We start from the raw sequence: 15,969 nt of genomic DNA on the forward strand, positions 1-15,969 counted from the left end.
TCAGTATGAATGATTTAATTATACAAACTGAGCAGCGTTCATCTGGAACTTAAACTGTGACGAATATAGTAATAAAGTTGAGAAGAGAAGTGCTGAAGTAATGACAGTTTTTCAACGACTTTAAAGAAAGAACATCCCAGAAAAGAAACGAGCTTTGTAATTAACAGTGGCAGCTGGTGGTATCTGAAGCTGGGTGTTGCACCAAAATTTTAAATGTTGCATTTGTAAATAAGAAGCTTACAGAAATAACAAGAAACTGTAGTATCCTGAAGTAATGAGCTGCATGCCTATTATAACTGAAATTTATCCAGCAATTAAAACACAGGAAATAAGAGGCTAATTATCAATACAACTACAGTTATTCTTACCTCACTTAAATTGAAAATTTGCCCTCCTGTTTTTCACTGATGAAAACTTGTCAGTCACCCGTTGATTAAAGTCTGCGATTTCCATCACCAGATCTCTTTCTATAGAAAGCATTGCCAAGCCCAACAATATTTCCATAGAGTTCTTTAAGAAAGTTTTTATTTTATTCAAAGTAGAAACACATCTTTCTGCTTCGACAGACGTCATAGGGACTGTAAAAATTAACTTCAACAGTTTCAAGCACTCAGTGAACGTTCTCTATAGGTTGTTGGTTATTATAAACTCTGCTAGACTAACAGCGCCCGTCAATGATCTGAATTCTTGTGCTAAAAATTTCTTTTGGCTATTTCTAGCCGGGTGCAGCCCTTGTAAGGCAGACCCTCCGATGAGGGTGGGCGGCATCTGCCATGTGTAGGTAACTGCGTGTTATTGTGGTGGAGGATAGTGTTATGTGTGGTGTGGGAGTTTCAGGGATGTTGGGGACAGCACAAATACCCAGCCCCCGGGCTATTGGAATTAACCAATTAAGGTTAAAATCCCCGACCCGGCCGGGAATCGAACCCGGGACCCTCTGAACCGAAGGCCAGTACGCTGACTATTCAGCCAACGAGTCGGACATTCTTGTGCTAAATAGAACAGTACAAGGGACAAACACCCAGCCCCCGGGCTATTGGAATTAACCAATTAAGGTTAAAATCCCCGATCCGGCCGGGAATCGAACCCGGGACCCTCTGAACCGAATCCAGTACGCTGACCATTCAGCCAACGAGTCGGACATTCTTGTGCTAAATAGAACAGTACAAGGGGAACTTCTCAGGAAGAAACAATGATGAAGCTACAAGATGACCTGAGAAGCTAAAACGATCTTTAGCCCGGGAAATGATCAAATCGCACAATTCCTTTGCTTCTCTTTTCTACACAGTCTTGTCCAATAACTTTTCCTTCAATGAGCAATCGGTGGGTTCGTTACCACTCGTGAGGTCAATTTCTTCTCAGATCTTGGAGATATTTACTTCAAATGCTGAAACGGCCTTATGTGGATAACCCGCATCATTGTCTCCACGTTGCAGCTGTCCGAAGAGAACTGCGTCTAGTGGCATAACTTTACGGAAAAATTCCAGCCAATAATTGAAACTATAACTGGAAAGAACTTTTCTTTATGACCAAGAGCCTGACAAATTGTTTACGCATCGTGATTGAAAATTCCACCTAGTAGGACAAGCCCGTGGCAAACGATTCTTCATCATCTCATCGAGTATCGCGGCCCGCTATGGGCTGATGGAGAAGAATGAACAAATTCGTGCAAACTTGAAAAAAAAATATTTGCACACTGCGGTTGATTGATGCCGCCTTGCTCATTACAAGTTTTAAATTGATGGGCTTAGCAATGCACATATTCTGCGTTGGGGTAGGAATTTAGGAACCAGCCATAACGGATGCCCCGTCAAAAATCCGTGCAAATAATTTTTTGGAGAGTTTCATTTACTTTGTGCTTCTTTAATTCTTCCAATAAAGTAAACTCGTGTCCTCATCCCGATGTAGTGCAGCTCTTTTCAGGCACGCCCCCAATGGAGGTGAGTTGCATGTACCATTTCGACGACATACCAACCCTCCTGCCATTCTTATATTTCGGGCAATGCCGGGAATCGAACCCGAGCCCCCGAGGACGACAGCTAATAACGCTAACCGTTACGCTACGAAGGCGTTCAATTCTTCCAATAAACCCGCAGCTAACGTCTGTGCGTCATGTTTTGCAGGAGACAGGAAACTCCAGAACCTTTCTCTTGGTTTGCCTCTTACTACGTAACGGTACACAACAGGCATCTGGAATATATTCGGAATGTCACACGTTTCATCTGCTATAATAGCTAAACATTCTGATTCCCTTATCTGTTTTAATATTATTTTCCTTTTGGCATACCACCAACATTCTTTCTTTCTTTCTTAATCTGCTTACCCTCCAGGGTTGGTTTTTCCCTCGGACTCAGCAAGGAATCTCACCTCTACCGTCTCAAGGACAGTGTCCTGGAGCGTGAGACATTCCGTATACAACTGGGGACAAGGGTGCCCATGCCCGGGGGCAAGGGGGAGCCGCGGCCCCCCTCTAGCTCTCAGTGAAAGACAAAAATCTAATGTAGTCAGGCGTTTTTCTTTCAAGAAAATGATTTAAAAGTCGGTATTACGTAGAAGTTGTAGTACCGCCCCCCCCCCCCACCAACAGGCAGGGGATACGGAATACAAGTCGCCATTCATCTTCCAAAATTTTAAAAATACTACATACCCCCATGACTGGGGAGAATGACCAGTACCTCGCCCAGGCGGCATCACCTGCTATGCTGAACAGGGGCCTTGGTAGGGCATGGGAAGATTGGAAAGGATAAGCAAGGAAGAGGGAAGGAAGCGGCCCTGGCCTTAAGTTAGGTGCTATCCCGGCATTTGCCTGAAGAAGTAGGAAAACACGGAAAACCACTTCGAACTCACCTCTACTCAGTTGACCTCCCGAGGCTGAATGGACCCTGTTCCAGCCCTCGTACCACTTTTCAAATTTCGTGGCAGAGCTGGGAATCGAACTCGGGCCTCGGGGGGTGGCAGCTAATCACACTAACCACTACACCACAGAGACGGACTCCAACATTCTTAATCTGCTTACCTTCCAGGGTTGGCTTTTCCCTCGGATTCAGCGGGGGATCCCACCTCTACCACCTCAAGGGCAGTGTCCTGGAGCTTCAGACTCTGGGTCGGGGGGAATACAACTGGGGAGGATGACCAGTACATCTCCCAGGCGGTCTCACCTGCTGTGCTGAACAGGGGCCTTGCGGGGGGATGGGAAGATTGGAAGGGATAGACAAGGAAGAGGGAAGGAAGCGGCCGTGGCCTTAAGTTAGGTACCATCCCGGTATTTGCCTGGAGGAGAAGTGGGAAACCACGGAAAACCACTTCCAGGATGGCTGAGGTGGGAATCGAACCCACCTCTACTCAGCTGACCTCACTGGAGCCCGTTCGAGCCCTCGTACCACTTTTCAAATTTCGTGGCAGAGCCGGGAATCGAACCCGGACCTCCGGGGATGGGAGCTAATCACACTAACCCCTATACCCCAGAGGCGGACATACCTCCAACATAATTTGCAAAAGTTCCTTTTGAATTGTTTTGGTTGTTCCTTTGAAAACAGTTGCCTTTTTCAAATGACCTTTCAGCACGGCATTCAATTCAGCGCTAAAATTAATTAGTCCTCTGAAAATACCTACGTTTGATGATGATACAGTTTATTAAAATATTTAACACATACCTGTTATGCCTAACTTCTTCGTTATACGCCGCAATTCTCCTTCTATACGCACTATCGAGTTGTGCAGCTACGCTGACAGTTCCAAAAAGTGTCAGGTCATCTACACACGGAGCTACTCATTAGTAATTGATTGGTAACTGAAGTTTCCGGCCGATTACTTGAGTGTCACTTCCTGTGTATTTCAATGGAAAGCCACACACGGCGCTACCAGTTAGTAATCGGTTAGTAACTAGTTTGTAATCAGTTCCAGGTGACTCGCGGAGCCAGTCACCAGCGAGTTTAGTTTCTCAGTTCCCAGTGATCAAGTGCCTTTTTACGATGGCGAGCGAACAAGTTTTCAACATAAAGTTAGTGGGAGAAATTGAAAAACACCCCGTACTGTACAATTGTACACTGATTACGCAAGAAAGGACATTGCGGAGAAAGCATGGAATTATTTTCTAAGCTTTTAAATTTTTTGTAAAAATAAAGTTCACAGTCGCACAAGCACCTTCATTGTGTTCTGTCATCATTTTGTAACTATAAGGCTCCTTTTATAGTTACATGCCACATGCTACACGCCACACGCCAAGCATGTGAATTAACATTGTTTAAATGGGACCATTTTATACTTACCTGCTCGCGTCTCGCGGTCGCTTCCTCCCGCCAGGCATGTGACTGAGGCGGGTCGGGACGAGCAGGTGGCCGCCACGCCTGACATGTCACGCCACGCGGGTGGGACCAAAACCTTACGGGAATGTTTATAGTTGACGCTTCATGCCGGGCGGTTCAGTACAGTTTGTGGTCTAGTCGAGTGCTAACCAGGACAATGGATGCTGGATTAGATACGGAACTGCTCATTAGCGAATGCAGTGTAGATCGGTATTATGGGATCCAGGTAACGAAGACTACAAAAAATCGAGATCTTCGGAATAAGACGTGGGAGTAAATCTGCAGCGTTATCACCCCTACGTATGAAAAAAGATTCATATAATGCACACTCTCGAAACCAAACCGATTCGGGTCAGTCCCAATTGAGTTATGTCCTCCCAAATCAACCTTCTACATCTTTGTCTGATCCAGGTCAATTCCAAATTTACTATAATGATCCATATCAACGCCGGCCATCATATATTTGCCTAGATGAATCTACACATTCTTGGAGATCAGCAAGTTCTGAATAGTTTTAAATGTGAAATGACTAGTCAGCAATATACAAAGGACTTGAACTTTACTCAAAGCTAAAATTACAAACATAGTGTTAGCAATAATTTACATTTCGTTTTTTACACGGTATTTTATATAATGTTCTTTGTATTTAATACATCTGTAGATTGTAGTTTCACAGAACCGCTCTATTGGACGAATGGGCAGGAAGTGTTTTCTTGTAATATGGAACTGACATTATATTTTTCCAAATAATTCATCAAATGATTTTGGAGTCATCCTAAAATAATTAAAAACATTGTTTCGTCCTCTCGTGGGTTAGTGTAAAGGATTTTGAAAGCTCCTATCATATACTGTATATTTGAATGTTCAGAGGATGAAAACTGAAATGCCTTTTCCTCTTTTTTTTTTTTTTTTTCCTGCCCTTATCTTGCAGAGGTATGCAGCTGCGAATACTTTAGATGTAAACTCTGCCATTGTACCTGCTTGACAGATACGAAACTATAAAAGGGTCCTTTCCAAGTGCGAATGCCACATGCCTGGCTTCAAGCATGTGGCATGTAAGTAAAAAAGGAGCCTTAAGGTCGGAAATGAGGTGAGATGAATTTATACTGTATGTTTTACGGCCCGATGCCCTTCTTGACGCAAACCTCAGTTGAGAAGCTAATGAAGATGGAATGAATGATGGTAAGGAGGTGCAAGGAGTCAGCTGCGGCCTGTGAATAGGAACTGTCCCGGCATTTGCCTGGAAGTGAAAATGGGAAACCACGGAAAACCATTCTCTGGAGAGCCGACGGTGGGGCTCGATCCCACTCATCTCCCGAATGCAGAGCTTGGCTCCATAGCCGTAGCTCGTTAGCAAGTCCCGCCACTCCGCTCGGTTCGTAAATAATAATAATAATAATAATAATAATAATAATAATAATAATAATAATAAGGAGAAGAAGATCATGAAGAAGAATGTTACCGTACTATTTTTGCGTCCGACTAACTACTTTTACGGTTATCGGAGACGCGGAGGTGACAGAATGTTGTCCCTCAGGAGTTATTTTACATGTCGGTAAATCTAGTGTACCGGTAGCCTACCGACACGACTTATTGATCATCTTCAAATACCACCAGGATCAAACTTATCAAGTTGGAGTCACAAGGTCAGCGCTCAACCGTCTGAGCTAATCAGCCCAGCGGAGGTCTTAAAAATCTCTAGCAAACTGGTCAGTTATATTTAATGAAAAGAACCAGCCTTCAAACTAGAACGAACTTCAGTTGAGTTGTACCAGTCTACTGCCACGCACAATTTATTATGAGCATGGGACGGTGTAAATTCTCTGTGACAAGTAGGAATGCTGCAGGGCATGAAGTCTGCCAGTCACCTGTTAAGGTGTACGCGGGGTGGACGGAGTGATGCCGTTGCCGCTGTGCTGTACGGAATGTGGTGAGAAATACGGACACACGTAAGCCCATGTGTTGAAAGTAGGCCTACAGTAATAAGAGACAACAAGAAATGGGAGTAGTTCGTTATCAAAAGCAGCTTAAATTCAGATTAGAATGTCGTATACGGAGAAGTTTCCCCCCCTTTAAATGCCACATGATTTATGTCTGAGGTTATGTGACACGCGTTCAAGGTCGAGTTGATAAACTGTTACAGTATTCACGGAGCAGCGTCCCAAGTCCTTGGTCTGTACTGTATATTGAGTCGTTCTCGGTCCGGAGGCCGAAGTTGTGGACATAGGCAGTATTTTATGGTATTATAAATGGAGCAATCGAATGGGCCGTTTTTTATCGGAATTGACGTTGGTACCGGGAGTGTCAGAGCAGCGCTCGTTTCAAAAGAAGGAAAAGTCTTAAAAGTTTCATCAAAAGAAATTAAAACTTGGACCCCTAAGGTTGATTTCTACGAACAGTCAACGGAAGATATATGGAAGGCTTGTTGTACTTCAGTGAAGGTGTGTACGAATATCTCTATCTCTCTACTTGAACTAATATGTGAAATTAAATGAATGACAGTTTATTGGTCAAGCTTTTATTTCCTCAACATTTAGGGTGGTTTAAAAAAATAGTTACATGAACTATGAGAAATTAGTGATAAATTGTTTATAAGATCATATTTACAGTATAAAATTGAGTGGGGAAAATATCTGATCTTATCCAACTGTCAATGAAAAGGGAAAGTGGTTGTTGAACATAATTCTGATTAGATATTCATGACATTTTAAGATTTGGAAACAGCATATTTTTCTAGATATATTGGAGCCCACTTGGTGGTCATTGGGGCAGTATTGTATCCTACGTAACAGAAACACACCAATATATTTGAAGTTTGTTCTGTCACATAGGGTAGAATTTTTCAGTACTGATAACATTTCTTTCTTCACATCCCTTTTATTGGTAGTTAAAATTGAATTAACCTAATTTAGTATCTGGTGCATGGGGGGTAAGTTCTACTGCTGATAACACAGGCTATGATGTCATGATCATATCTGAAGAACTGCTAGAACATTGGGAAAATTATATTTCGAATATGTTTTAACATGTAAGAGAAGCAGGTGACTCAGTTTTTAAAGATTTCAATGTAAGAGGTGTGTGTAGTTAGAAGAGACCACAGAGACGTGTGTGTAGTCTCATCTCATATTATCAAGTCATTGCTGTTTCGGACATCAGAGAAATGATGTAATGCTTCTTGTTCCCACAAGACGGGCTGAGTGTTCTGCAAAAGAATTTGGTGAACACATTATTGTTGCCTTTACATTACATCTGATCAAGCAAGGTACTAATTACATTTTATACTGAGCTCGATAGCTGTAGTCGCTTAAGTACGGCCAGTATCCAGTATTCGGGAGATAGTAGGTTCGAACCCCATTGTCGGCAACCCTGAAAATGGTTTTTCTTACCTTCCTGTACCTTAATTAAGGCCACGGCCGCTTCCTTCCCACTCCTAGCCCTTCCCTGTCCCATAATCGCCATAAGATCTATCTTTGTCGGTGCGACGTAAAGCAACTAGCAAAAAATAAAAAAAAATTACATTTTGTTTTGGAATTAGTCATTGTTTGACACTCGCCCACTGGACAGTGTTGTAAATGCCCTCGACAAAAGTGGATGGAATCTCACCAGTGGCCATCCTCTCAAAATGTTATATGATAGTGTTTCATTTCAGCATCAAGTAGGCCTATGTAGCCTGAAAGGTGGTTGGACCCCCTGTGGCTCCCTGAACACTGTTGTAGATAGACAAAATGTCACTGAAGAGACATACCAGTGGTGCCGATTTTGAGGGGCAAGGCATTTTAAGCTTCACCAGAAATGATCTTAGTGGGGCAGAATGCAATTCCCCCCCGCAAAAAAAATTCTCCTCCTAGATGTTAAGCCCCCTTAAAACGTGAACTTTGCTAGTCTTCGGAGGCTGCTAAGGCATTAAATCTGGAGATGTTGGTAGAGAGTTTAATATCAAAATATGAAAGTGGGCATTCCTTCAGAGAACTATGCTACATTTTCTACGGGAGACTGTTCAGGTGGTACATCCGATGGTAAAGCTTTTCACATTTCGTATCATGAAATGCATAATATGGTACAGTAATAGGACATTTATTAAGAAAATGTATTTGTGAAGCGAGTTCTCATCATTTTATTTGTGATTAGTTTTGATAGCTTCGTACCTTCAAAATATTTATGAATCAAGTTCTATTTTTCTGTTTACTTCTGAATATTATTGAAAACTCCATACATTAGACTCGTTCAAAGATGTACTTGAGAAACAAGCTCTATTATTGTTTTTTTGTTGTTGTGAATATTGTTATTGTATAGGAATGTTTGCATTGATAGTTGTTCGTCATTTCGCATGCTTGTGTTCATGTTAATCATGCCACCCCAATAATTAAAATTGAAAATATTTGTTTAAATGTGACAGATGAGTCACCTTGACTCTTCAACATTTTAATATATATCATTGTTTTTTAATATTAAGATTACATCAGTGTTTTACCATAATAGCTCTTGCTGAAGATGTCTCACAATAGAAGAGATGAAACATGTCCTTTTTCTTAAAATAAAATAAAACAGAATGTTGTATTGTAAAGGTGGAGTCACTCAGTCAGTTAGACCTTATTTCTTAGTAGGGTGCATGGAGCATGACACACAAATATTGTAATATTTGTAACTGTTAGATTCTTCAGTCAGTCAAAACAAATTTATTAATAAATTTAGGAACTACCTGTATTGTGTTTGTGTGTGTGCACTGTAACCATAAAATTTCCATATCCTGGAACAAAGGCTCCATAGTATTCTTTTTCCATGTTAGTTTACATATTTATTAAAAGTACATTTATATATATATATATATATATATATATATATACTTACCTTGAATAGAACCTTGTGCCCTGTATTGATTTTGTGATTATGATTTCATTTTGTTTTCTCCTGCCAATTATATTTTCAATTTTTATTTTTGCAGGCAGTCACAGAACATGTTTCACCTCAATCTGTCAAAGGAATAGGAATGGATGCAACTTGCTCTCTAGTTGCTGTAGATAAAGAGGGGAATCCTCTTACAGTTAGTCCAACAGGTGACTTACATTACTGTAGCATGTTGTTAATAGTCATATAGCCTACTGTAAGGTAACACCGTAAAAGGGAATGTGGCAGTCCTAGGTAAGACTCATCATTATTGCCAAGTTGGATGGATGGATAGATAGCTATAAAAATCATCAGACATTATTAAAGCAAACAGTACAATATCCCAGATGAGGAAGCCACTCACCAATTTCATTCAGACTTTGGGAGATTGATCTACATCAAATATAAATTGATACATATTGAAGGGTTTGTGCCATTGATCCTTATTTAAGAAGAAATTGGACCTGTAAATTTAACACTCTGTATACTTAGTGGGAATTTGTAGCACTGCTGTCCCTGACATCCACGCGGGGTTTCAGATTGGACGAGTGTCAGCCCCTCATTCCACTTTTTATCTGTTTTTCTTTCTTTGTCTAGTGGATTAGGAAATTTGTGGAGAAAGAGCCCTCATCCGGCCGTAAAACAGGTCCAAATCCACATGGGGAGAACTTGACTGTGGTTAAAACATACGCCATATATCAAAGAACACATACATTGACAAAGTATAAGCTGTATCGTAAACTCATGCCTGGACAAATCTTCACTTTTTCTGTTATTTTTATAACTACTGCTGCTGTTATGATAAGAGATAGAGAGAGAGTGGAACTGTTTATGTTTTACAACAGAAGATCAAATGTTCTGTTATTATACAGAATTTTCATCTGTGTATTTCCCAACAGTAAGTCCACATGGACAAAGACAAAAAACAGTTGTTAAATAAAGAAAAAGGAGTGAGGAAAAGAAAAATGCAAAAATGAGGAGGTAGTGTGCCTTGAACCTGCACCGCCCAAGTGGAAGTCCAAGGGTCGCTGATCACTAGACCGGCTGTGCTACTCACACTCATATTCCCAATAGGTATACAGTCTGTTACACTCTCATTAAATAAGTGACACAAACTCTTTGATAAGTATCTATTTAATTTTGAGGTAGATCAGAATTTGAACGAAATCAGTGCCCCATAGCTGTGGCCTCCCTTTCAATCAATCAATCAATCAATCAATCAATCTGCATTTAGGGCTGTCGCCCAGGTGAAAGATTCTGTATGAGTTGTTTACCTAGTCTTTTCTTAAATGATTTCAAAAATGTTGGAAATTTATCAAACATTTCCCTTGATACTTTATTCCAGTCCCTAATTCCTCTTCCCATAAATGAATATTTGCCCCAAATTGTCCTGTTGAATTCCAACCTTATCTTCATATTACATTCCTACCTTTAACAGCTCTACTTAAGCTTATTCATCTACTAATGTCATTCTGCACCATCTCTCCACTGACAGATAGAGCAGCTTGTCTTCTCACTCCCAAGTCATTCCACCCCAAAGTTTCCAACATTTTCAACATTTTTGTAACACTACTCTTTTGTCAGAAATCTCCCAGAACAAATCGTGCTGCTTTTCTTTGCATATTCTCCAGTTCTCGTATCAAGTGATCCTGGAGTGGGTCCCTTACATTGGAAGTATACTGTAATTGGAGTCTTACCAGAGACTTATACACCCTCTCCTTTACATCATTACTTGATTCCTGGTACAAGTTCGGCGATGAGGTGAGATGAAATTATATGACATGATTATAAGACAGGATGCCCTTCCTCACACCAGACTCAGTTGGGGAGTTAATGGAGATGAAATGAATGAAGGTGAATGAAATTGTGTATGGTGGTGGAAGGAATTGTCTGCAGTCTGTCCCAGCATTTGCCTGGATGTGAAAATGGGAAACCACAAAAAACCATTCTTAGAACAGTTGATAATGAGGTTCAAACCCACTTCTCCCCCAAATGCAGGACTGGGTTTCATAGACGTAGCATCTTAAAACGCACGACCACACTGCTTGGTCCTTTACATCCTTACTATAACCCCTAAATAACCTCATAACTGTGTGAAGATATTTGTAAATTTTATTTACAGCCTTGTTAATGTGATTACCCCAATTAAATCTTTCCTTAGGTGTACTATCACCCCATCATCTCAAGTAATCTCCAACTGAGAGGACGTAAACAGCATCCATAGTGACACAGTTTATCTCAGTGACCCCAAAAAACATTTATTATACATTAATTGACTTTTGCTCGTGGTAAAATTTACAACCCGACTTTTCATCCCATTTACCATCATACCATTGTCGAGGTCTTTTTGTAGTCACCTCATAATCTTGTAACTTATTTATTACTCCATACAGTATAACTTCATCTGCAAACAACTTCCTGTGATTCTAAGTATCAATAATGAGGTTCTTTCCAACACAGTCCCTGTACCAGTACATGGTCTCCTTGCGCATGCGCAATACGAAAAATCCTTTCCAACACAGTCAAAATTGCGTTCATGTATTCGTCCGTGTACTGCAGTCAGGCATTCCAGCTAACTCTTTGCATCGATCTCTGGCGGTCGGAACTAGTCCGCAGTCTAAAGCATGTACTGAGCCGTACATTTCTGTGACATGTGCAGAAACACCCACTGTATCGTTGCCTCCTGCTGTACGCTGATTTCTTTGGAGTTCCTTAATCAGCTGTGTTTTATACACATTGCACGCTCTTCTCCCATTAATAAATTAATCAGCTGTTTGGTTACTGAGGTTAGGATAGATAGTGATGACGAATTTTTACAATCTTCATCCAGTGATGAAGAGGAGGTTCTATTTTTCGCAAAAAGGAAAAGAAATGAAAATTATTTAGGTAACGGTAATTAAATATCTTTCTTTAGTTATTTATGTATTGTGTTACGTTAGGCCTATAGTTTATACGGGCACAAAAGCTACCACTTGAAACGAAATATAATTGAAATACGATGTATTTTTCAGAAGAAACTGTTCCTCAGTATAATGAAAATGAGTTTTTCGATCATTTCCGCATTAGCAGAGGAGTTGCTCAAGATATTACAAATCGGTATGAAAGAAGTGAGCATCATAAAATACATTATGGGCAGTATGGGAAAATTTCGGCATTCCACCAGGTTAGTACAGTAATCAGGTTTAATTCGCAAAAATTTGTAGAGACTTGTTTTAAAAGTTTCGTGAATATGGTTTTTCAAATTTTTTCAGATCCTCATTTACTTACGGTATATAGGCCATCAAAAGCCTCCGTGGCTCAGACAGCCTCTCACCGGTGGATACCGTGGTTCAAATCCTGGTCCTTCCATGTGAGATTTGTGCTGGACAAAGTGGAGGCAGGACAGGTTTTTCTCCGGGTACTCCGGTTTTCCCTGTCATCTTTCATTCCAGCAACACTCTCCATTCTCATTTCATAGCATCTATCAGTCATTAATAAATCACTTTGGGAGTGGCGACCCCATCGTACTAATAGGCTATATCTGCTTCATTCATTCCATTCCTGACCCGGTCAATGACTGGAAAACAGGTTGTAGGTTTTCATTTTCATATAGGCCATCAAACATCAGGTTTCATTGATGTTTCTGACAGATTTAACATCGCTCTAAGTTCGCTACATAGAATTGTTAGGAGAGTGGCTATATTTCTGAGTAATTTGTCACCCCAAATTATTACATGGCCCACTGAAAATGAAAAGGCAGTTAGTGCCCAATACTTCAGAGCTAATGGATTTCCTGGTGTCATTGGAGCCATAGATGGATGAATGAGCGCCCATATGACAGTTTGTAGGGGGGGTCTAGACCTGGGGGTACGTAGTATTTTTAATATTTTGGAAGATAAATGGCGACTTGTATTCTGCGATAGAATAACCCACGGTATACCCTGCCTGTTGGTGGGAGACGCAATACTGACTTTTAAATCATTTTCTTGAAAGGAAAACACCTGACTACATTAGACTGTTGCCTTTCTATGAGAGCTAGGGTAGGGCCGCAGCCCCACCTTGCCCCCGTGTATGGGCGCCCTTGGATGGATGTCATATTAAAATTGAAAAACCAGAAAACGATCCGGACTCCTATATAAACAGGAAAGGATATTATTCAATTCAGGTGCATTACTAATTTTTAAATTTGTAATTTATTATACTTGTGCAACCATTAAAATTGTAATATGGGAGTGGGTATGAACAATATTTCTCTTTTCAGATGCAACCTGTTGTGGATCACACAAAAAATTTATAGACGTAGGTATTGGCTATCCAGGCTCAGTCCACGATAGCAGGATTTTTAGAACTTCGCCTCTGGGGAATAATCTTGTGGAAAAGTGTGGCCGTTTATCATATAATTGGCGACAGCGATTATCCACTTCAACGGAACTTGCTGATTCCTTACAAAGATAGAGGCAACCTGACTCCACAACAAAACAACTACAGTGTGAAACTATCAAAAAATCGCTATGTTTTCGGACTTTTGAAACAGAAATTTAGACAGATGTACCATATCAAATTAAGAAGCATTTTCCTCATTACTAATGTCATAAGGGCAGTTTGTGTTTTTGCACAACATTGCGATAAATGATGAATTCCTTGTACACTTAGAAGAAAATGTTTTAGAAAATCCATTTCTTCCCTTATTGGAAGGTGAAGAGGAAGATGAGGATGATGCCAGACAGAACAGAGACAATGTAGCAAATAATCTGTATTAAGCACAACTCTTTCCTTTTTCAAAATTGGTTTCAAATATTACATTAAGCAAACATTTAAACTAATACATGTAATATTAAAAGTAATGTAAAAATGGTACTAAAAACAAAAATTTTCAATGATTTAAAATTAAATGAACATACATACATACATTATCATTATAGACTGTTATGCCTTTCAGTGATCAGTCTGCAAGCCTCTGAGAATAAACTAAACGTCGGCACAATCTTCGATTTGCAACTAGTGTTGTGGCCTCATTTAGTTCTATACCTCTTATCTTTAAATCGTTAGAAACCGAGTTTAACCATCGTCGTCTTGGTCTACCTCTACTTCTCTTACCCTCCATAAAAGAGTCCATTATTCTCCTAGGTAACCTATCCTCCTCCATTCGCCTCACATGACCCCACCACCGAAGCCGGTTTATGCGTACAGCTTCATTCATCTAGTTCATTCCTATATTAGCCTTTATCTCCTCATTCTGAGTACCATCCTGCCATTAAATGAAATTGAAATTAAATGTAATGCAAAAAATAATTAAAACAGCAACACAACTTCATGCCAGTCACTGGTTATGTTCATATTGTTTTTCTAAAATGAGAACTTTCCTCTCAAGCAAAGCAATCTTTCTTCTTGTTCTAAACGCTTCTTCTGAAATTCCAATCTATCCTGCCTTATCTGTTCCAAAACACTAATTTTTCTTTTCTTTTGCCTTATTGATTTTCGAGCACTGTCTTCTTTGGTGTTCACACTGGTCTCTGCTTCACTTGCGGTTGCCTGTACTTCCAAGCTTTCATGCATCGGAATGATTGTGTCTGACGCCAATAAAACTTCTGGATTCATATTTTTTTTTGGTACGATAAAGTTCCTCCAACTCATTCGCGTACTCGAAGTACCTTCTGCCACTCCCTGTTGAAGTTTTTGCATCTCTGTACTTCTTATAATTTCTGTCGAGAACACGCCATCTGTTCTCACAATTGCTTTCCGTGACTTTCCTTTTTAGCATCACAGTAAGATCTTCTGCTATTACCTTCCACATTTGTCTGATTGACCTTATATTAAAGGTCCCTACTTGTTGTCGATATTGTTTGTACAAGTCAATAAAGGCCTCGGTACCATTTATATCCCACACCATAACTTCGGGATTTGAATTGGATGTCCCTGCGCCTTCTTCATGGAATATGATGAATTAGGAGAAGTCTGAAATATACAAGTGTTCCCGTTCTCTTACTTTATTTCATATTTTGTGTTTACAGAAATAAAATGTAGGTTACCCGGTATGTCAACAGAAATCAACACTTGTTTATAGGTCTACCATCAAAATTTCTCGTAATACGGTCGAAATGACAAAACTGTAAATTGCATAATTATGGAAATATTACATCAGGTAATATTTAAATCAAATACCTTCCATGTTTCTGATACCTTTTTAACAGTTTTAAAACTTGTGCTAAGCTATTTGTTATTTGTTATTGCTGAGAGGTAATACCAAGGAAACTTTATATGTGACGTATATTTCAGCATTCATTGGATTGCGTAACTCGTATTCCTTGGAGTTCATGAATGAGAATCCATTCCAACACAACCCAATCGTGTATCAATCCCAGAACCAATACAAAGTCAGCGCGCATACGTATAGAGTGATATATGGATGCGTCCATGTACTGACAGCAAACTACGTGTTGGAAAGAACCTATGGAGATTCACTCACCTGACTAAGGTTCTAGTAGTCTCTTCATGCTCCCATGTGAAATAATGGTATTTGTTCTGGTGAACTTTCATGTTCACCCAAGTAATCTCTGGAGAGGGTCTTGAAGTTGTTAGGCCATTTACTAATGTTTACTGATGCAACTTACATCTCTCAGGCTTAGAAATCCAGTTACACTCAATGAATAACAGGTGGCAGTGCCATTGAATTTTGTGTACTTTGGGAGAAAGTTCTACGCTTCTATTAAACTTACTTTGTGATCCTAACATTTAGCAGTGACAGCCCAAATGCATGTGGAAGCAAAACTTTGCTAAGGCAGCCAGAACTGTCCTTGAAAGG

General features: G+C 40.1%; 1 protein-coding gene across 3 annotated transcripts in view; it reads left to right on the forward strand.

The window, feature by feature from the left end:
• The first annotated feature begins 6,186 nt into the window (after positions 1–6,186).
• Positions 6,187–15,969, forward strand: part of LOC136864728 (FGGY carbohydrate kinase domain-containing protein) — a 150,164-nt gene continuing 140,381 nt past the window's right edge. For 2 of the 3 annotated variants that reach the window (XR_010859364.2, XM_067142072.2), the window contains exons 1-2: positions 6,187–6,745; positions 9,247–9,358. Coding sequence is in view for 2 of the 3 variants with exons in the window: in XM_067142072.2 (XP_066998173.1) it covers positions 6,554–6,745; positions 9,247–9,358 (304 nt within the window). In the remaining variant the exon portion in view is untranslated. The remainder of the gene's footprint in view (positions 6,746–9,246; positions 9,359–15,969) is intronic. The other variant, XM_068226399.1, reaches the window with a different exon arrangement.

Source organism: Anabrus simplex, chromosome 2, assembly GCF_040414725.1.
Source record: "Anabrus simplex isolate iqAnaSimp1 chromosome 2, ASM4041472v1, whole genome shotgun sequence".
Classification (NCBI taxonomy): domain Eukaryota; kingdom Metazoa; phylum Arthropoda; class Insecta; order Orthoptera; family Tettigoniidae; genus Anabrus; species Anabrus simplex.